The 16,783-nt window shown below is 43.7% G+C and overlaps 1 protein-coding gene across 10 annotated transcripts in view; it reads right to left on the reverse strand.

The window, feature by feature from the left end:
- Positions 1–12,175: 12,175 nt before the first annotated feature.
- Positions 12,176–16,783, reverse strand: part of CAB39L (calcium binding protein 39 like) — a 115,049-nt gene continuing 110,441 nt past the window's right edge. For all 10 annotated transcript variants that reach the window (XM_066235309.1, XM_066235306.1, XM_066235308.1 and 7 more), the window contains one exon: positions 12,176–14,839. In XM_066235309.1, coding sequence (XP_066091406.1) covers positions 14,660–14,839 — 180 coding nt within the window. In that variant the 3' untranslated portion in view covers positions 12,176–14,659. The remainder of the gene's footprint in view (positions 14,840–16,783) is intronic.

Genomic DNA, 16,783 nt, shown 5'->3' on the forward strand with positions numbered 1-16,783 from the left:
ATAAAGCGTCAACCTGGAAACACTGAGGTTGCCGGTTCAAAACCCTGGCTTGCCTGGTCAAGGCACATATGGGAGTTGATGCTTCCTGCTCCTCCCCCTTCTTTCTCTCTCTCTCTCTCTTCCCCTCTCCTCTCTAAAAAAAAAAAAAAAAAAAAAAAAAAAAATTAAAATAAAAAGAACCCATTCATGGGAGCTATCAACTCCTACTCCCTTAATTATTGTGGAAATTAAAAACTGATAGATATATCTTCTAATGTCACTTTGCTGTCCAAACAAATTACAATCATTGTCACAGCTTTGGATATCTCTGTAAGAACGATATCCATCTCTTAGTTACAAGGCTATTATATTTTTAATTGTATTTTCTACTACTGATTGTGTGAGAAGGCTTTTTCGGCCCTATCACTAATAAAAACCGGACAGAGCTATCAAATGGGTGTCGGTGCAGAGCTCCGTCTCTCGGAAACACGACTGCAGCCTCGGTTAGCAAGTGTTCTTGCAAAAAGCGACAGCAGGTTTTGCTCTAGCTTTACTTGAATTAAATATTGCTATCTAGAAATTTTAGTTGTATTCTATTAAAATATATACTTTTTTACTGTTTAACTGGTTATTCTAGAGAATTTTCATTTTATAATAGTATTACTAAAAAATAATGCACAAAATATTTTTTGAGTAGCATATAAACTTTATTATTCTTTTTCTATTGTATTAATTTTTTAATTTATTGTGTTAACATGTATTCAAGTGTCCCACCCAATATAACTCCCTCGCCTCCCAACCATGTGCCCCCAATTACACCCCTCCCCATGGCTGCCTCCCCTCTTTCTTTCTGGGATTTGCTGTCCTGTTATCTATATCTCTGTGTTATATATTTATAATTTCACTAATCCCTTCACCTTCTCTGATCTTATTCCCTCATCCCCCGTCCCTCTGACAGCTGTCCCTCTGCTCCCTGTGACCCCACCTCTGCCTCTATTCCATTCCTCAGTTCACCTTGTTCATTAGATTCCACATATAAGTGAGATCACATGATATTTTTCTATCTCTGCCGGGCTCATTTCACTTAGCATAATAATCTCCAGATCCACCCATGCCATCACAAAATGTAAGATTTTTTTTCGTGGCTGCATAGTATTTTATTGTGTATATGTATGTACCACAGCAGCTTTTTTATTCATTCACCCACTGATGGACACTTGAGCTGTTTCCAGATCTTGGCTATTGTAAACAATGCTTCAGTAAACATGGGGGTGCATTTCTTCTTTTGAATCAGTGATTTGGTATTCTTAGGATATATTTCTAAAAGTGGGATCAAAAGGCAATTCTATTTTTAATTTTTTGAGGAATCTCCATACTGTTTTCCACAGTGGCTGCACCAGTCTGCATTCCCACCAGCAGTGCAAGAGGGTTCCCTTTTCTCCACATCCTCGCCAGCACTTATTCTGTGTTGATTTCTTGATGAGCGCCATTCTGACTGGTGTGAGGTGATATCTCATTGTGGTTTTAATTTGCATTTCTCTAATGATTAGTGATGTTGAACATTTTTTCATCTGCCTATTGGCCATCTGTATGTCCTCTTTGGAGAAGTGTCTATTCAGTTCCTTTTCCCATTTTTAATTGGATTGTTGACCTTCCTGGTGTTGAGTTTTAGAAATTCTTTATAAATTTTGGTTATTAACTTCTAACCAAGTGTATCAGCAAATATCTTCTCCCATTGTGTGGGTTGTCTTTTTATTTTGTTAATGGTGTCTTTTGCTGTGCAAAAGCTTTTTAGTTTGATATAGTCCCATTTGTTTAATTTATCCTTTATTTCACTTGCCTGTGGAGATTTATCGGCAAAAATATTGCCACAAGAGATATCAGAGAGTTTACTGCCTATGTTTTCTTCCAAGATATTTATGATTTCATGACTTACATTTAAGTCTTTTATTCATTTTGAGTTTGTTTTTGTGAATGGTATAAGTTGGTAGTCTAGATTCATTTTTTTTACATGTACCTGTCCAATTTTCCCAACACCATTTATTAAAGAGACTATTTTTACTCTATTGTATACTCTTGCCTCCTTTGTCAAATATCAATTGACCATAAATGTGTGGGTTTATGTCTGGGTTCTCTGTTCTGTTCCATTGATTTATATGCCTGTTCTTATGCCAGTACCAGGCTGTTTTAATTACAATGGCCTTGTAAGTATAACTTGATATCAGGAAGTGTGATACCTTTCTTCTTCATTTTCAAGATTGCTGAGGTTATTTGGGTTCTTTTTTGGTTCCATATAAATTTTTGGAATATTTGTTCTAGATCTGTGAAGTATGCCATTGGTATTTTAATAGAAATTGCATTGAATTTGTAAATTGCTTTGGGTTGTTAATGATGTTAATTATTCCTATCCATGGTTATATTTCCACTTGTTTGTATCTTCCTTGATTTCTTTTTTCAGTGTCTTATACTTTTCCGAGTATAAGTCTTTTACCTCCTTGGTTAAATTTATCTGTAGGTACTTTTTTGTTATTGTTGCAATAGTGAAGGGGATGGTTTCCTTAATTTCTCTTTCTTACAGTTTATTGCTGATGTATAAAATGCCACTGATTTCTGCATACTAATTTTATATCCTGCCACCTTGCTGAATTCATTTATCAGGTCTAGTAGTTTTTTGGTTGAGACTCTAGGGTTTTCTATATACAGTATCATGTCATCAGCAAACAGTTTTACTTCTTTTTTTTTTTTCTGTATTTTTCTGAAGCTGGAAACGGGAGAGGCAGTCAGACAGACTCCCGCATGCACCCGACCGGGATCCACCCGGCACGCCCACCAGGGGGCGATGCTCTGCCCATCCGGTGCGTCGCTCTGTCGTGACCAGAGCCACTCTAGTGCCTGGGGCAGAGGCCAAGGAGCCATCCCCAGCGCCCGGGCCATCTTTTTGCTCCAATGGAGCTTCGTCTGCGGGAGGGGAAGAGAGAGACAGAGAGGAAGGAGAGGAGGAGGGGTGGAGAAGCAGATGGGCGCTTCTCCTGTGTGCCCTGGCGGGGAATCGAACCCGGGACTTCTGCACGCCAGGCCGACGCTCTACCACTGAGCCAACCGGCCAGGGCCCAGTTTTACTTCTTTTTTTCCAATTTGGATGACTTTCATTTCTTCATCTTGTCTGATTATTGTGTCTAGGACTTCCAGAACTATGTTGAATAACAGTGGTGAAAGGCAGCACCCTTGTCTTGTTTCTGATCTTAAAAGGATTGCTTTTAATTTTTGCCCATTGAATATGATGTTGGCTGTTGGTTTGTCATAGATGGCCTTTATTATGTTTTCTCTTTTCTTTTTATTTCTTTTCTGTGTGTGTGTGTGTGTGTGTGTGTGTGACAGAGACAGAGAGAGGGACAGATAGGGATAGACAGGCAGAAAGGGAGAGAGATGAGAAGCATCAATTCTTTGTTGCAGCTCCTTAGTTGTTCATTGATTGCTTTCTCATATGTGTCTTGACCAGGGGCTACAGCAGAGCAAGTGACCCCTTGCTCAAGCCAGCAACCTTGGGCTAAAGCCAAGGCAGTGACCTTTGGGCTCAAGCCAGCGACTATGGGATTATGTCTATGATCCCACACTGAAGCCAGCGACCCCATGCTCAAGAAGGTGACCTCAGGGTTTCAAACCTGGGCCCTTTGTGTCCCAGTCTATCCACCAGCAGGGGTCTCCAAACTTTTTACACAGGGGGCCAGTTCACTGTCCCTCAGACCATTTGGAGGGCTGCCAAATACAGTGGTCCTCTCACTGACCACCAATGAAAGAGGTGCCCCTTCCAGAAGTGCAGTGGGGCTGGATAAATGGCCTCAGGGGGCCGCATTGCGGCCCGCGGGCCATAGTTTGGGGACGCCTGCTACAGCACCACTTGGTCAGGCTGGCCTTTATAATGTTGAGGTATGTTCCCTATATTCCCACTTTGCTCAGAGTTTTTAATGGGTACTGGATTTTATTAAATGCTTTTTCTGCATCTACTGATGTAATCATGTGATTTTTATTCTTTATTTTATGTGATGAATCACATTTATTGATTTGCAAATATTGTACCAGCCTTGTCTCCCTGGAATAAATCTCACTTAGTCACGATGTGTGATCTTTTTAATGTATTGCTTGATCCAGTTTGTTAACATTTTGTTGAGAATTTTAGCATCTATGTTCATCAGGGATATTGGCCTATAGTTTTCTCTCTTTGTAGTGTCTTTACCTAGTTTTGAAATGAGGATAATGCTTGCATCATAAAATGAGCTTGGAAGTCTTCCCTCCTCTTAGATTTTTTTGGAATAGCTTGTGGAGAATAGGTGTTAGTAGTTCTTAGAATGTCAGGTAAAATTTGCCTGTGCATCCGTCTGGCCTAGGACTTTTGTTTGCTGGGAGTTCTTATAACTGCTTCAGTTTCATTTGTTGTAATCAGACTTCTCAGGTTTTCTGATTCTTTCAGATTGACGTTTAGAAGATTGTATGTTTCTAGGAATTTATCCATTTCCCTAGGTTGTTCAGTTTTTTGGCATTTAGATCTTCATAGTATTTTCTTACAATCCTTTGTATTTTTGTGCTGTCAGTTGTTACTTCTCCACTTTCATTTCTAATAATATTTATTTTCTTCTCTCTTTTTTTCTTGATGAGTCTGGTTAAAGGTTCCTTAATCTTGTTTACCTTTTCAAGCAACCACCCGTTGGTTTCATTGATCTTTTTTATTTCTTTTTTAGCCTCTATGTCATTTATTTCTGCTCTGATCTTTATCATTTTATTTCTTCCACTTCCTCTGAGTTTTATTTATTGTTCTTTTTCTAGTTCTTTTAGGTGCAGGATTAGGGTTATTTATTTCCAAGTACATATTAATTTCATTTTATTTTTATTCTATTTTATTCTTTTAAAATTTTTATTAAAGGAGTAGGTTGTTTATTTCACCTTCTTCTTGCTTCTTAAGGTATGATTGTAATGATATGAATTTCCCTCTCGGGACTGCTTTTGCTGTGTCCCATAGATTTTGGGTTGTAGCATGTTCATTTTCATTTGTTTCAAGGAAACTTTTTATTTCTTCTTTGATCTCATAGTTAACTCATTTATTATTTAATAACATGCTATTTCGTGTATGAGTGTTTGAATGTTTCTTCAGTCTTTCTATCGTAGTTGGTTTCTAGTTTTGTGCCATTGTGATCACAGAAGATGCTTGATATGATTTCAATTTTCTTAAATTTATTGAGACTTGTTTTGTGTCCTAACATGTGGTCTATCCTAGAGAATGTACCATGAACACTTAAAAATAATGTATATTCTGCTGTTTTGGAGTGAAAGGTTCTGAAGATATCTATTAAATCCAGTTGATCTAATGTGTCATTTAAAGCAGCTGTTTCTTTGTTAATTTTCTGTCTGGAGAATCTATCCATTAATGTTAGTGGGGTATTGAAATCTCCTACTATTATAGTATTGCTGTTGATCTTGCCCTTTATCTCCATCAAAGTCTGCTTTATATATTTAGGTGCTCCTATATTAGGCACATAAATATTTACAATGGTTATATTCTCCTGTTGTATTGTTTCCTTTATCATTATGTAATGACTTTCTTTGTTCCTTTGTTTTAAAGGCTATTTTGTCAGATATGAGTATTGCTACTCCAGCTCTTTTTTCATTTGCATGAAATACTTCTTTCCATCCATTCACTTTTAGTCTATGTACATCTTTTATTCTGATGTGAGTCTCTTGTAGACAGCATATATATGAGTCCAGTTTTCTTATCCATGCAGCTACACTATGTCTTTTTTTTTTTTTTTTTTGTATTTTTCTGAAGCTGGAAACGGGGATAGACAGTCACACAGACTCCCGCATAAACCTGACTGGGATCCACCCGGCACGCCCACCAGGGGGCGACGCTCTACCCCTCTGGGGCATCACTCTGTCGCGACCAGAGCCACTCTAGTGCCTGGGGCAGAGGCCAAGGAACCATCCCCAGTGCCCAGGCCATCTTTGCTCCAATGGAGCCTCGCTGCGGGAGGGGAAGAGAGAGACAGAGAGGAAGGAGAGGGGGAGGGGTGGAGAAGCAGATGGGTGCTTCTCCTGTGTGCCCTGGCCGGGAATCGAACCCGGGACTTCTGCATACCAGGCCGATGCTCTACCACTGAGCCAACTGGCCAGGGCTACACTATGTCTTTTGATTGGAGCATTTAATCCACTTACATTTAAGGCAGGGGTCGGGAACCTTTTTGGCTGAGAGAGCCAAAGTCACATATTTTAAAATGTAATTCCATGAGAGCCATACAATGACCCATGTACATTATGCATTATCCAATAAAAATTTGGTGTTGTCCCAGAGGACAGCTGTGATTGGCTCCAGCCACCTGCAACCATGAACATGAGCAGTAGGAAATGAATGGATTGTAATACATGAGAATGTTTTATATATATATATATATATATATATATATATATATATATATAATTTTTTTTGTATTTTTCTGAAGCTAGAAATGGGGAGAGACAGTCAGACAGATTCCCGCATGCGCCCGACCAGGATCCACCCAGCATGCCCACCAGGGGGCGACGCTCTGCCCACCAGGGGGCGATGCTCTGCCCCTCCGGGGCGTCGCTCTGTTGTGACCAGAACCACTCTAGCGCCTGGGGCAGAGGCCAAGGAGCCATCCCCAGTGCCCGGGCCATCTTTGCTCCAATGGAGCCTTGGCTGCGGGAGGGGAAGAGAGAGACAGAGAGGAAGGAGAGGGGGAGGGGTGGAGAAGCAGATGGGTGCTTCTCCTGTGTGCCCTGGCCGGGAATCGAACCCAGGACCTCTGCACGCCAGGCCGACACTCTACCACTGAGCCAACCGGCCAGGGCGAGAATGTTTTATATTTTTAACATTATTATCTTTTATTAAAGATTTGTCTGTGAGCCAGATGCAGCCATCAAAAGAGCCACATTTGGCTCATGAGCCATAGGTTCCCAACCCCTGATTTAAGGTTATCATTGGTATGTACTGATTTTTTATTTTTTAAGCAGAGAGAGACAGAAAGAGGGACAGACAGGCAGGAAGGGAGAGAGATGTGAAGCATCAAGTCTTTGTTGCAGTACCTTAGTTGTTCATTGATTGCTTTCTCACATGTGCCTTGACCAGGGGATTCTAGCCGAGCCAGTGACCCCTTGCTCTAGCCAGCAACCTTGGGCTCAAGCCAGAGATCTTGGGTTTCAAACAAGTGACCTCTGGGCTCAAACCGGTGAGCCCACACTGTGACCCGAAGAGCCTGCACTCAAGCCAGTGACCTCATGGCTTCCAAACTGGGTTCTCTGCATCCCAGACCGATGTTCTATCCACTCTGCTATTGCCTGTTCAGGCAATATGTACTTATTTATTGCCAATTTATTCTTTAAACCTATAATCTTCTTCCTCTCGATTTCTTTTTTCCTTTGTTCTTTTTATAGCATGCCCCTCAATATTTCTTGCAATACTGGTTTGGTTGTAATGAATTCCTTGAGTCTTTATTTGTCTGGGAAACTTTTTATTATTCCTTCAATTTTAAGCGATCGCCTTGCTGGATAAAGTAATCTTGGTTGTAGGTTCTTGTTTTGCATCACTTTTAATATTTCTGGCCAATCCCTCTGGCCTCAACTATTTCTGTTGAGAAGTCAGATATCCTTATGGGGGCTCCTCTATAGGTAATCAAGTGCTTTCTGTTGCAGCTTTTAGTATTTTCTTTGTCTCTTAACATTGGCATTTTAATTATGATGTGTTTTGGTACAGACCTCCTTGGGTTCATCTTTAATGGCACTCTCTGTGCTTCTTGAACTTGTATGACTTTTTCCTTCATCAATTTAGGGAAATTTTTAGCTATGATTTCTTCAAACAAGTTCTCTATCCCTTGTTTGTTCTGTTATCTTTCAGGAACCCCTATAATGTGGATATTGTTTTTCTTCATGTTGTCACAGAGGTCTCTTAGAGTTTCCTCAGTCTTTTTGAGCCTCTTTTATTTTTGCTGTTTTGATTCTGTGCTTATGTTTATCTCATCTTCTAGATCACTAATTCGATCCTCTGCTTCACCCAGTCTGCTGTTGATTCCTTCTAGTGCAGTCTTCATTTCTGATATTGTCATTTCTGACTGGTTCTTTTTTATGATTTCAATGTCCTTTATGATGTTTACTATCTCTTTGTTTAAGTTCTCATTGTGACCATCCATTGTTCTTCTAAGATCCTTGAGCATCTGAATAATCATTATTTTAAACTCTGCATCTGATAGTTTGGTTACTTCCATTTCATTTAGTTCTTTTTCTGGGTATTTCTCTTTTTGACTCATTTGGGTCATATTTCTTTGCCTATTTTGTCCGTGTATTAGGTGACTCTGCTATGACTTTGCAATTTGTTGTCGTGTCTTTATGAGAAAGATGGGCTCAGTAGTACTGACCTCCAGGCCACCTGAGTTCCTTGCTCTAAGAATGCTTCTTGAGGGTAGTATTTCCCCTTCTGTTGTATGTAAATATTGAATATAGTTCTTTTGTGGGTGCAGTTAACCCTTCAAGCTGGCTGGCTCTAAGGGTCAATGTTGATCATGTGTATTAGACACTGTGCAGTGTCTGTCCTGTTCGGCATATTTATTTTCCATAGTATCTAATGCAGGGGTCCCCAAACTTTTTACACAGGGGGCCAGTTCACTGGTCCTCAGACCGTTGGAGGGCTGGACTATAAAAAAAACTATGAACAAATCCCTATGCACACTGCACATATCTTATTTTAAAGTAAAAAAACAAAACGGGAACAAATACAATATTTAAAATAAAGAACAAGTAAATTTAAATCAACAAACTGACCAGTATTTCAATGGGAACTATGGGTTTGCTTTTGGCTAATGAGACGGTCAATGTGCTCCTCTCAATGACCACCAATGAAAGAGGTGCTTCTTCCAGAAGTGCGGCGGGGGCCGGATAAATGGCCTCAGGGGGCCGCATGCAGCCCCCGGGCCGTAGTTTGGGGACCCCTGGTCTAATGCCTGCTGGACTTCTCCTTTGGGTGTGCTGCTTGTGTAGCTAGCTGAGTCTAGCATTGGTGCTGTCCGCCACCCACTACTGGTTGTGCTGGTTCTAGGTCTTCTTGGGTTGGCGTCAGCCATTCTTTGTAACATGCCATGGGTTAACTGTCTGGATCTACTCCTTTGTTCAGTGGTTGTGCATGCGTTTTCTGCGCCTGGGTAGTGTGGGAGGGGCCAACCAGTGTATGCGAATCAGCTTCCTCCTGCTTAGAGCTGACAGCAGCCTCGTAAAACCCCCAAGCTCTGTATGATTTGCCTCTACTTTTCAGCTGCTCCATCTTCTTTTGCAACTGCATGGTCTTGCCACAGAGTCTTCTGTAGAAAGACTGTAGTGTGGGCTTATACTGGCCTCACCCCACTAACCCCTCCTCAGATTGCAAGCTTGATGGGTTAGGGCCTCTGAGGTTGGGAATACAACCTTAGTGGAGTCCCTACCTCAGAGGTGTCTAGGTCAGGAGCAGTATGGGGAAAGTGGCCCCTACTCCAGAGCCTAATCCCTCTGATACTGCTGGATACTCCAATTCTATTTGTCCCCAGCGAGGTGGGCAGCAGATTCAGATTGGGTGGGGCCAACTGTCCCCTCTGCAGAAGTTCTTCCAGCTGGTGAACCCCTGGTCTCAGGGAGGAAGACTGAGAGAGTACTCCCCTGGGGCTGACTGTCCCCTTCCCCAGATAGTGGCTAAACCCCTCAACCAGACCCTACAATAGGCTTGTGGAGATCCACATTTTGAATGTCTGTGCTCCAAGCCTTTCTTCTTTTCCCCTTTGGAAGCTAGTCCAGTGGGGCAGGATATCAAGCACCCAGGCCAGCTGACTGTGAAGCTCTACCCTGTCCAATGTGCGTGATGGAACTCGCCTCAGCTGGGCCCAGTATCTGATGAGCCCTTCCTTAGGACATGCCACTAGCAAAGGTCCTTAGGTCCTGAACTGATGCTCTTTGCAGCTGACGTCTGGATGTGCCAACTCTGGGCCTCCCTGGAGGGAACCCAGTGCAGATCAGTGAGGTACATTGCCTGTGACTGGCTTTTATCTACTTTCTTGGGGCTAAAAGCAATCCAGTTTGTGGCTACCTATGCTGGGCCCAGGTGCACAGAGATACCAAGCCACACACCAAAGTTGGCTTTTACCCATTCTGGGCCTGGGGAGAAGGTCTGAAAAAGGCCAAGGTTACCTGAGATCTACCTCTTGTAGCCTCTGTCTGCTGGCTGCTTGTTGAACTCAGCCACTTAAATAAAACCTCTGGTAGAGTCTAGAGCCTGCGGCAATCAGAGATTAGGAAGGGTGGTGGGTGTGGCTCCACCCCTCAGCCCCAGGTGTCAGTCCAGACTATCCAGACCTCAGTAAGGTGTGGCCACTAGGAGTCTGGTGGGTGTGGCCTGAGACTCAGAGATGTGGTCCGACTCGCAGTCCTGACAGTTTTTACTGAGTCTTCCATGAGGCGGAAGCACCAGTCATAGACTCTGGCCTCAGACCAGAAAACTGAGTCATTGATTCACCCTGTTTCCTGGCCTCTCAGAACAACCCATCACCAGGACTGGGGCAAGAGAGACTCTGGAGGGCCGGGCAGTAGTTTTCCCACAGGCTGATGACCCACAGAGGGGACTGCTCTGCCCAAGAAAGATGGTGACTGCAGTATTGGAGAATGACTCTGCACAGGGGTTCTGGTGGCTGTCACCTACCATATCTCTCCCTGGGCCAACTTCACTCTCTCCTCATGCAACTGCAGTCCTCTCAGCCCTCCATCCTCCAGAGTACCAGGTAAGTGGCTGTGAATGAGATTTTCTGCACTGGCCCTTTACAGAGCCTGCATCTCCAAGAGGTCTGTCTCTTTCTTACAGACAGAAACCTTGGCTCTTTTCATCACCAAATGCTATATAGTTGTCTCTTCTAGGCTCTGGGGTTCTAGGCTGGGTGCCTAGCCTGGGGCTGAGGACCCTCCCCTCTCATGGTAACCCTCCCCACAGTGAGAGTCCCTCCAGACCCTCAGCCACCTTCGCTCCTGGGAGCGGGGCAGCCCTTTCCACGTCTCTGCCCTTCCTACCACTCTCGGTGTGGCTTATTCTGTGATCTTTGGTTACAGACTCCTTTGTTTAGTCCAAAGTTGGCTTTTGAGGATGATTGTTCTTAAATAAAGTTGTAATCCAACTTAATCCAGTTGTGGTCCTGGGGGGTGGCAGTTGGAAAGTCTTCCTGCTCTGTCACCATCTTGGAATCCCCTCACAAAATATTAATACAGTAATGGTCTTTATTTCTGCCTTAGCAGTCCTTGAAATAATTTTCCTATTTTTACTGACCCCCAAATGTAAAAAGGTGGAGAACCACTGCTCTAGACCATACCTAGTTCATAGCCTTGAAGATGGAAGAGGGAAGAGTAGGAGTCTGACCTCAGGCCACTGTGGGTTTGTATCCCAGGTCTAGTCTGTGCTGCAGGGGATCATTAAACTGATCAGAACCTCAGTTTCCTCAAGTATAAAAAGGGAATGACTCTGGCTGTTGTGAGGCACTGATTATGTGGTGTGTATATTCAGTACCTGGCCGGTGGCACTTGGTTAATAGCAGTCAACGTCACTTGCACGGCGCTGTCACAGGCCAGCGGCGTGTGGCCCCTGGGCAGCCTGCACACCCCCCAGGGGCTGCGGGCTCCGCTGGGCTTTCCTGTGTGGGACACTGGCACAGGCCAGCGGCGTGCGGCCCCGGGGCAGCCTGCACACCCCCCAGGGGGCTGCGGGCTCCGCTGGGCTTTCCTGTGTGGGACACTGGCACAGGCCAGCGGCGTGCGGCCCCTGGGCAGCCTGCACACCCCCCAGGGGCTGCGGGCTCCGCTGGGCTTTCCTGTGTGGGACACTGGCACAGGCCAGCGGCGTGCGGCCCCGGGGCAGCCTGCACACCCCCCAGGGGGCTGCGGGCTCCGCTGGGCTTTCCTGTGTGGGACACTGGCACAGGCCAGCGGCGTGCGGCCCCTGGGCAGCCTGCACACCCCCCAGGGGCTGCGGGCTCCGCTGGGCTTTCCTGTGTGGGACACTGGCACAGGCCAGCGGCGTGCGGCCCCTGGGCAGCCTGCACCCCCCCCAGGGGCTGCGGGCTCCGCTGGGCTTTCCTGTGTGGGACACTGGCAGGAACAGACACAGGATGTGCAAACCAACTATGAAGTCTGTGGCAACTTTTTATTTAGTCTTTATTTTAAATGTGTGCTTTTGAAATAGTTTATTAAATATGACCTTTCAAGAATTCAATTCTCACAATATTTACAGTGAATTTTGTGCAAGCATGTTTTGACTGTGAGCTTCTACAATAGCTCCCTTTCACATTGTTTACAAATTTGTATTACAACAAAACCCAGCTACTTCATTTATTGCCTCTTAAGACTCTAGTTTTGTTGGACAGTTCTAGACTAGGGTAAGGGTTGCCAGGTAAGAGCTAATTCAAGCCCAGAGAAAATAAAATATGTTTTATTTATCAAAAAAGAATTACACCAAGTTCTTGGTTTCCAACTGAAAACACATGTCCCTAGGTGTTGTGGCACAATATTTGAGCAAACAAATAAATTCCCAATGGTTGCTGTGCCTTTGTTTTGTTATATATTTACACTCATCTCTTTTAATCAAATAAGCAAAACCAGAAAATTCAAACTCTAAGAGACTTTTGACTGTCTGGAGATGTTATAATAGTGATCAGACTTCAGTGACTGAAGAAAGACGGTCATCAGATGGGCGGCCCGCTGACCTTCCTGTGCCCGCTTGGCCAGAGGGCCCACAGGTCCTACACCACCTGCCTCAGCGTCCACACCGCGCACAGAAGAACATGGACCTGTGTCCCAGCCAGGAAGGGTGACACCCTGCCAAGTAACCCTTCAGACACCAACTCCACAGAGGGCACTGACCCCAGAGAAGGGTTCCTGGAGAGGGATCGTCCCCTCTCTGGTGGAGAAACGTCTGGTTGAAGAACACAACACCCAGTATTGTAAGAAGTGAGGGTTTCTATGGAAGGCAATAACTCATAATTTGGAAACATAATTTTGAAAAAAATACAGATTAATGATTATTCTTTCAATGTCTTTTAACTATAGCTTTAAAATTCCACTTGACATCTGAAAACAAACCATGACCTTTTTTTTTTGGTTCCATCTGTTTTTTAAAAAACACAAATTAACTCCTTCATCATCCTAGTATGCAAATGAGTATTTGGGCCCAATATTCCACAGTTTTACTATCTTTTCACTGAAGACTTTAAAGGGAAATTAAGAGTGATAACTTATTAGAAAATAAACTGAACAGTGCTTTTTAGCAGGGGTCCCCAAACTTTTTACACAGGGGGCCAGTTCACTGTCCCTCAGACCATTGGAGGGCCGGACTATAAAAAAAACTATGAACAAATCCCTATGCACACTGCACATATCTTATTTTAAAGTAAAAAAAAAGAAAAAAACGGGAACAAATACAATATTTAAAATAAAGAATAAATTTAAATCAACAAACTGACCAGTATTTCAGTGGGAACTATGCTCCTCTCACTGACCACCAATGAAAGAGGTGCCCCTTCCGGAAGTGCGGTGGGGGCCGGATAAATGGCCTCAGGGGGCCACATGTGGCCCGCGGGCCATAGTTTGGGGACCCCTGCTTTTTAGCATCTGACAATTTTTCTTACATTTAACTATCTGCCCTCCCAAAGGCAATGTTCCTTTACTTATAAAAGGGGTTTAAAGACCTGTGCTACCCTCTGGACCCACGGTTTCGTACATGCCAGGCATCCTAATGCAATGAACGCTACTCTAAAACACACGTTCACCACAAAACATTTTTCCCATAATTAGGGTTATGCATGAAATATTCCAAACGTTCACGTAAGTCAGTGTGAAACATCGATGACTATAGCTAGAACTGTGGTGCTTAACCACCTGTTCCCAGTCCTCAAGTGAGCATGTCACACACGACATGGGCCCTCTGTGCCCCATCGCCCTTATAAACCCTTGGTTCTGTGCTGTCCCTACTGCAGGTGCAGCGGGGGGGGGGGGGGGGGGGGGGGGGGCGGGAGTCAGGCGTGCTGAGGACACCCCTGGGGGTGGAATGCGGGACAGTGAGCAGAAAAGAGAGCTGAGCAGGGAGCTGGGCGCTGATTCCCTAGGCAGTCGGGAATCTCAAATCAGTTAGAAGACATGGCAGGGAACAAGAATATGCAATGACTGAAAACCTGGAACCTGTTTTCTCAGATCTTTCAGTACCTTAGAAACTGTCTCAGTGAGAACAGCCAGACAGTTTTGTGCCTCCTCCCCCAGCTCTCTTCTGAGAATTCAACCCTCTCTGAGGACTCAGTGGCCCACCATTCGGGCTCCTCCTTAGGGGCGCAGGCGCTAAGGGCCCACAGCCCTACTGCCTTTCCTCAACAAAGGGTCACAAATGCTTTTTATCAACGTCTAATACAATGGCTCTGATTTCACATCATCACAGACTGGATTAAAACGAGTATATTATTCTAGGTTAATTTTTTTTCATTCTAATGTTTATATTCCATCTACCCTGAACAATAAATTGAGAAAGAATAGGTACCTCAAAAGCCTTCCCAAGAGTGATTATTTTATGAAACGACACTTTTTGTACAAACTAAACAAATGAAGCGGTGACTGTGGCAGGAAACTGGGTGAGACTTCAAGGGGCTGTTTTCTTCAAGTCTCGAATCTGTTTAATCAAGTAGTTCTTCTCATCAGTGAACTGCTCATCGTCTGTCCTTTCTTTTTGGAAGCTGCTCAGAAATTCAATGAGCTTGGGTTGATTTTTTAATAGAATCTCCACAATAGGCTGTGTTTTGTGAGGACTGGCCACAAACACCTGAAACACAAAGAAACAAATACCGAGGGCAAGGGATGAACACCAAGGACAATATGGATCCCACTTCCTTTTTTTTTTAAGTGGGAGGAGGGGAGACAGATACCTGCATGCACCTGACTAGGCACCACCTCACATCCTGTGTCTGGGGCTGATGCTCGAATCAACCAAGCTATTCTCAGTGCCTGAGGCCAACACTAGAATCAATCAAGACACTGGCTGCAGCAGGGGAAGAGGGAAAGAAGGGGGAGAGGGAGAAAGAGAGAAGCAGATGGTCGCTTCTCCTGTGTGCCCTGACCAGGAATCGAACCTGGGATGTCCATATGCCAGGCTGATGCTCTATCCACTGAACGAACTGGCCAGGCCATACTTCCTTATTAAGGAAAATCAGTAATTCCCCATTCATATCCATTTTTGATACATTATAAAGATACATATTTAAAATTATATATTATACTTACACATTTTAAATTATAATTATATAATATGTACTGAATATAATATAGCTATATATAATTTAATAAATAACATTTAACATAATATATTCAATATATAATATATTTAAAATACTTAATATTTAATACACTCATCGGGTTCAAAATTCAAAAAGGGCAAGAGTAAAAACTCTCCCTCTCACGTTCCCTCCCTGGAGGTCACTAATGTTACTGTTTTCTTATGTATGTGGAGCTTTAAAATCTATGCTGCCCAGGCCCCTCCTCCCAGAGATTCTAGGTCAGCAGATAAGGGCTGGAAGTCTTGCATTTTGTATTTTTACAAAGTTCCACATGATCCTACCATAAAAGACAGCAATAATTATGATACTAGGACACAGTCACTCAAAACTATAATACTGATTTGTACAGCATTTTGCTGTGGACTTATTTCCATGTTAGATGCTATATATATGATTACATGACCAGAATACTCTACTCTACTCTGAATACACTAGAAATAAGAATTGGTTATAATGACAGTGGGGGCTACAGGCTGAGCCCTAAATGTTCCACCAACCTAGCAAATATGAGGGAGAAAATGACACAAAGATGCTAAGAACCTATGAGAAGGGAATGAAAGGATGCAGAGGCTAAGGAAGTGAAGATTACATTAAAATTCTGGGTTTGGGGTAGGAAAGGCTTATGGTGTAGGTGACATGTGAGAATCTGACTTTTTTTTTAGCACATGAGAGAGAGAGAGAGAGAGAGAGACAGGAAGGGAGAGAGATGAGAAGCATGAACTCATAGTTGTGTTATAAGCACCTTAGTGGCTCATTGATTGCTTTATCATATGTGCCTTGACCAGTGGGCTTCAGCCCAGCCAGTTGCCCCTTGCTTAAGCCAGCAACCTTTAGGCTTAAGCCAGTGGCCATGGAGTCATGTCTATGATCCCTCACTCAAGCCAGCAACCCTGTGCTCAAGCTGGATGAATCCATGCTCAAGCCGGCAACCACAGGGCTTCGAACCTGGGTCCTCAGCATCCCAGGCCAATACTCTATCCACTGCACCACCACTTGGTCAGACTGAATCTGACTTTCTATTTTTTCTTAAATTAGTTCGGTAATTTGTGTGTTCCAAGGGATCTGTCCATTTCATATAGGTCAGTGGTTTTCAACTGCCAGCCCACAGACCACTCTGCTAGAATTCTGTGTCAGTCTACAAAACAGTTAACGACTCTGATGTTGTATGAAGATTACAGACCCAGTGATTTCAGCTGAATTTGCTTATGCTCAGGGTGAGAGCTTTAGTGGCCCCTGAAATAATTCTCCTATTTTCTTTTTTTTAATTCAGTGAGAGGAGAGGAAGTGGAGACAGACTCCTGCACGCACCCCTACCAGGATCCACCCAGCAAGCTCACTAGGAGGTGATGCTCTGCCCATCGGGGGCCCTTGCTCCATTGCAACCAGAGCCATTTTTTTAGTGCCTGAGGCAGAGGCCATGGAGCCGTCCTCAG

The sequence above is a fragment of the Saccopteryx bilineata genome, chromosome 6 (assembly GCF_036850765.1).
Source record: "Saccopteryx bilineata isolate mSacBil1 chromosome 6, mSacBil1_pri_phased_curated, whole genome shotgun sequence".
NCBI classification, from domain to species: Eukaryota; Metazoa; Chordata; class Mammalia; order Chiroptera; family Emballonuridae; genus Saccopteryx; species Saccopteryx bilineata.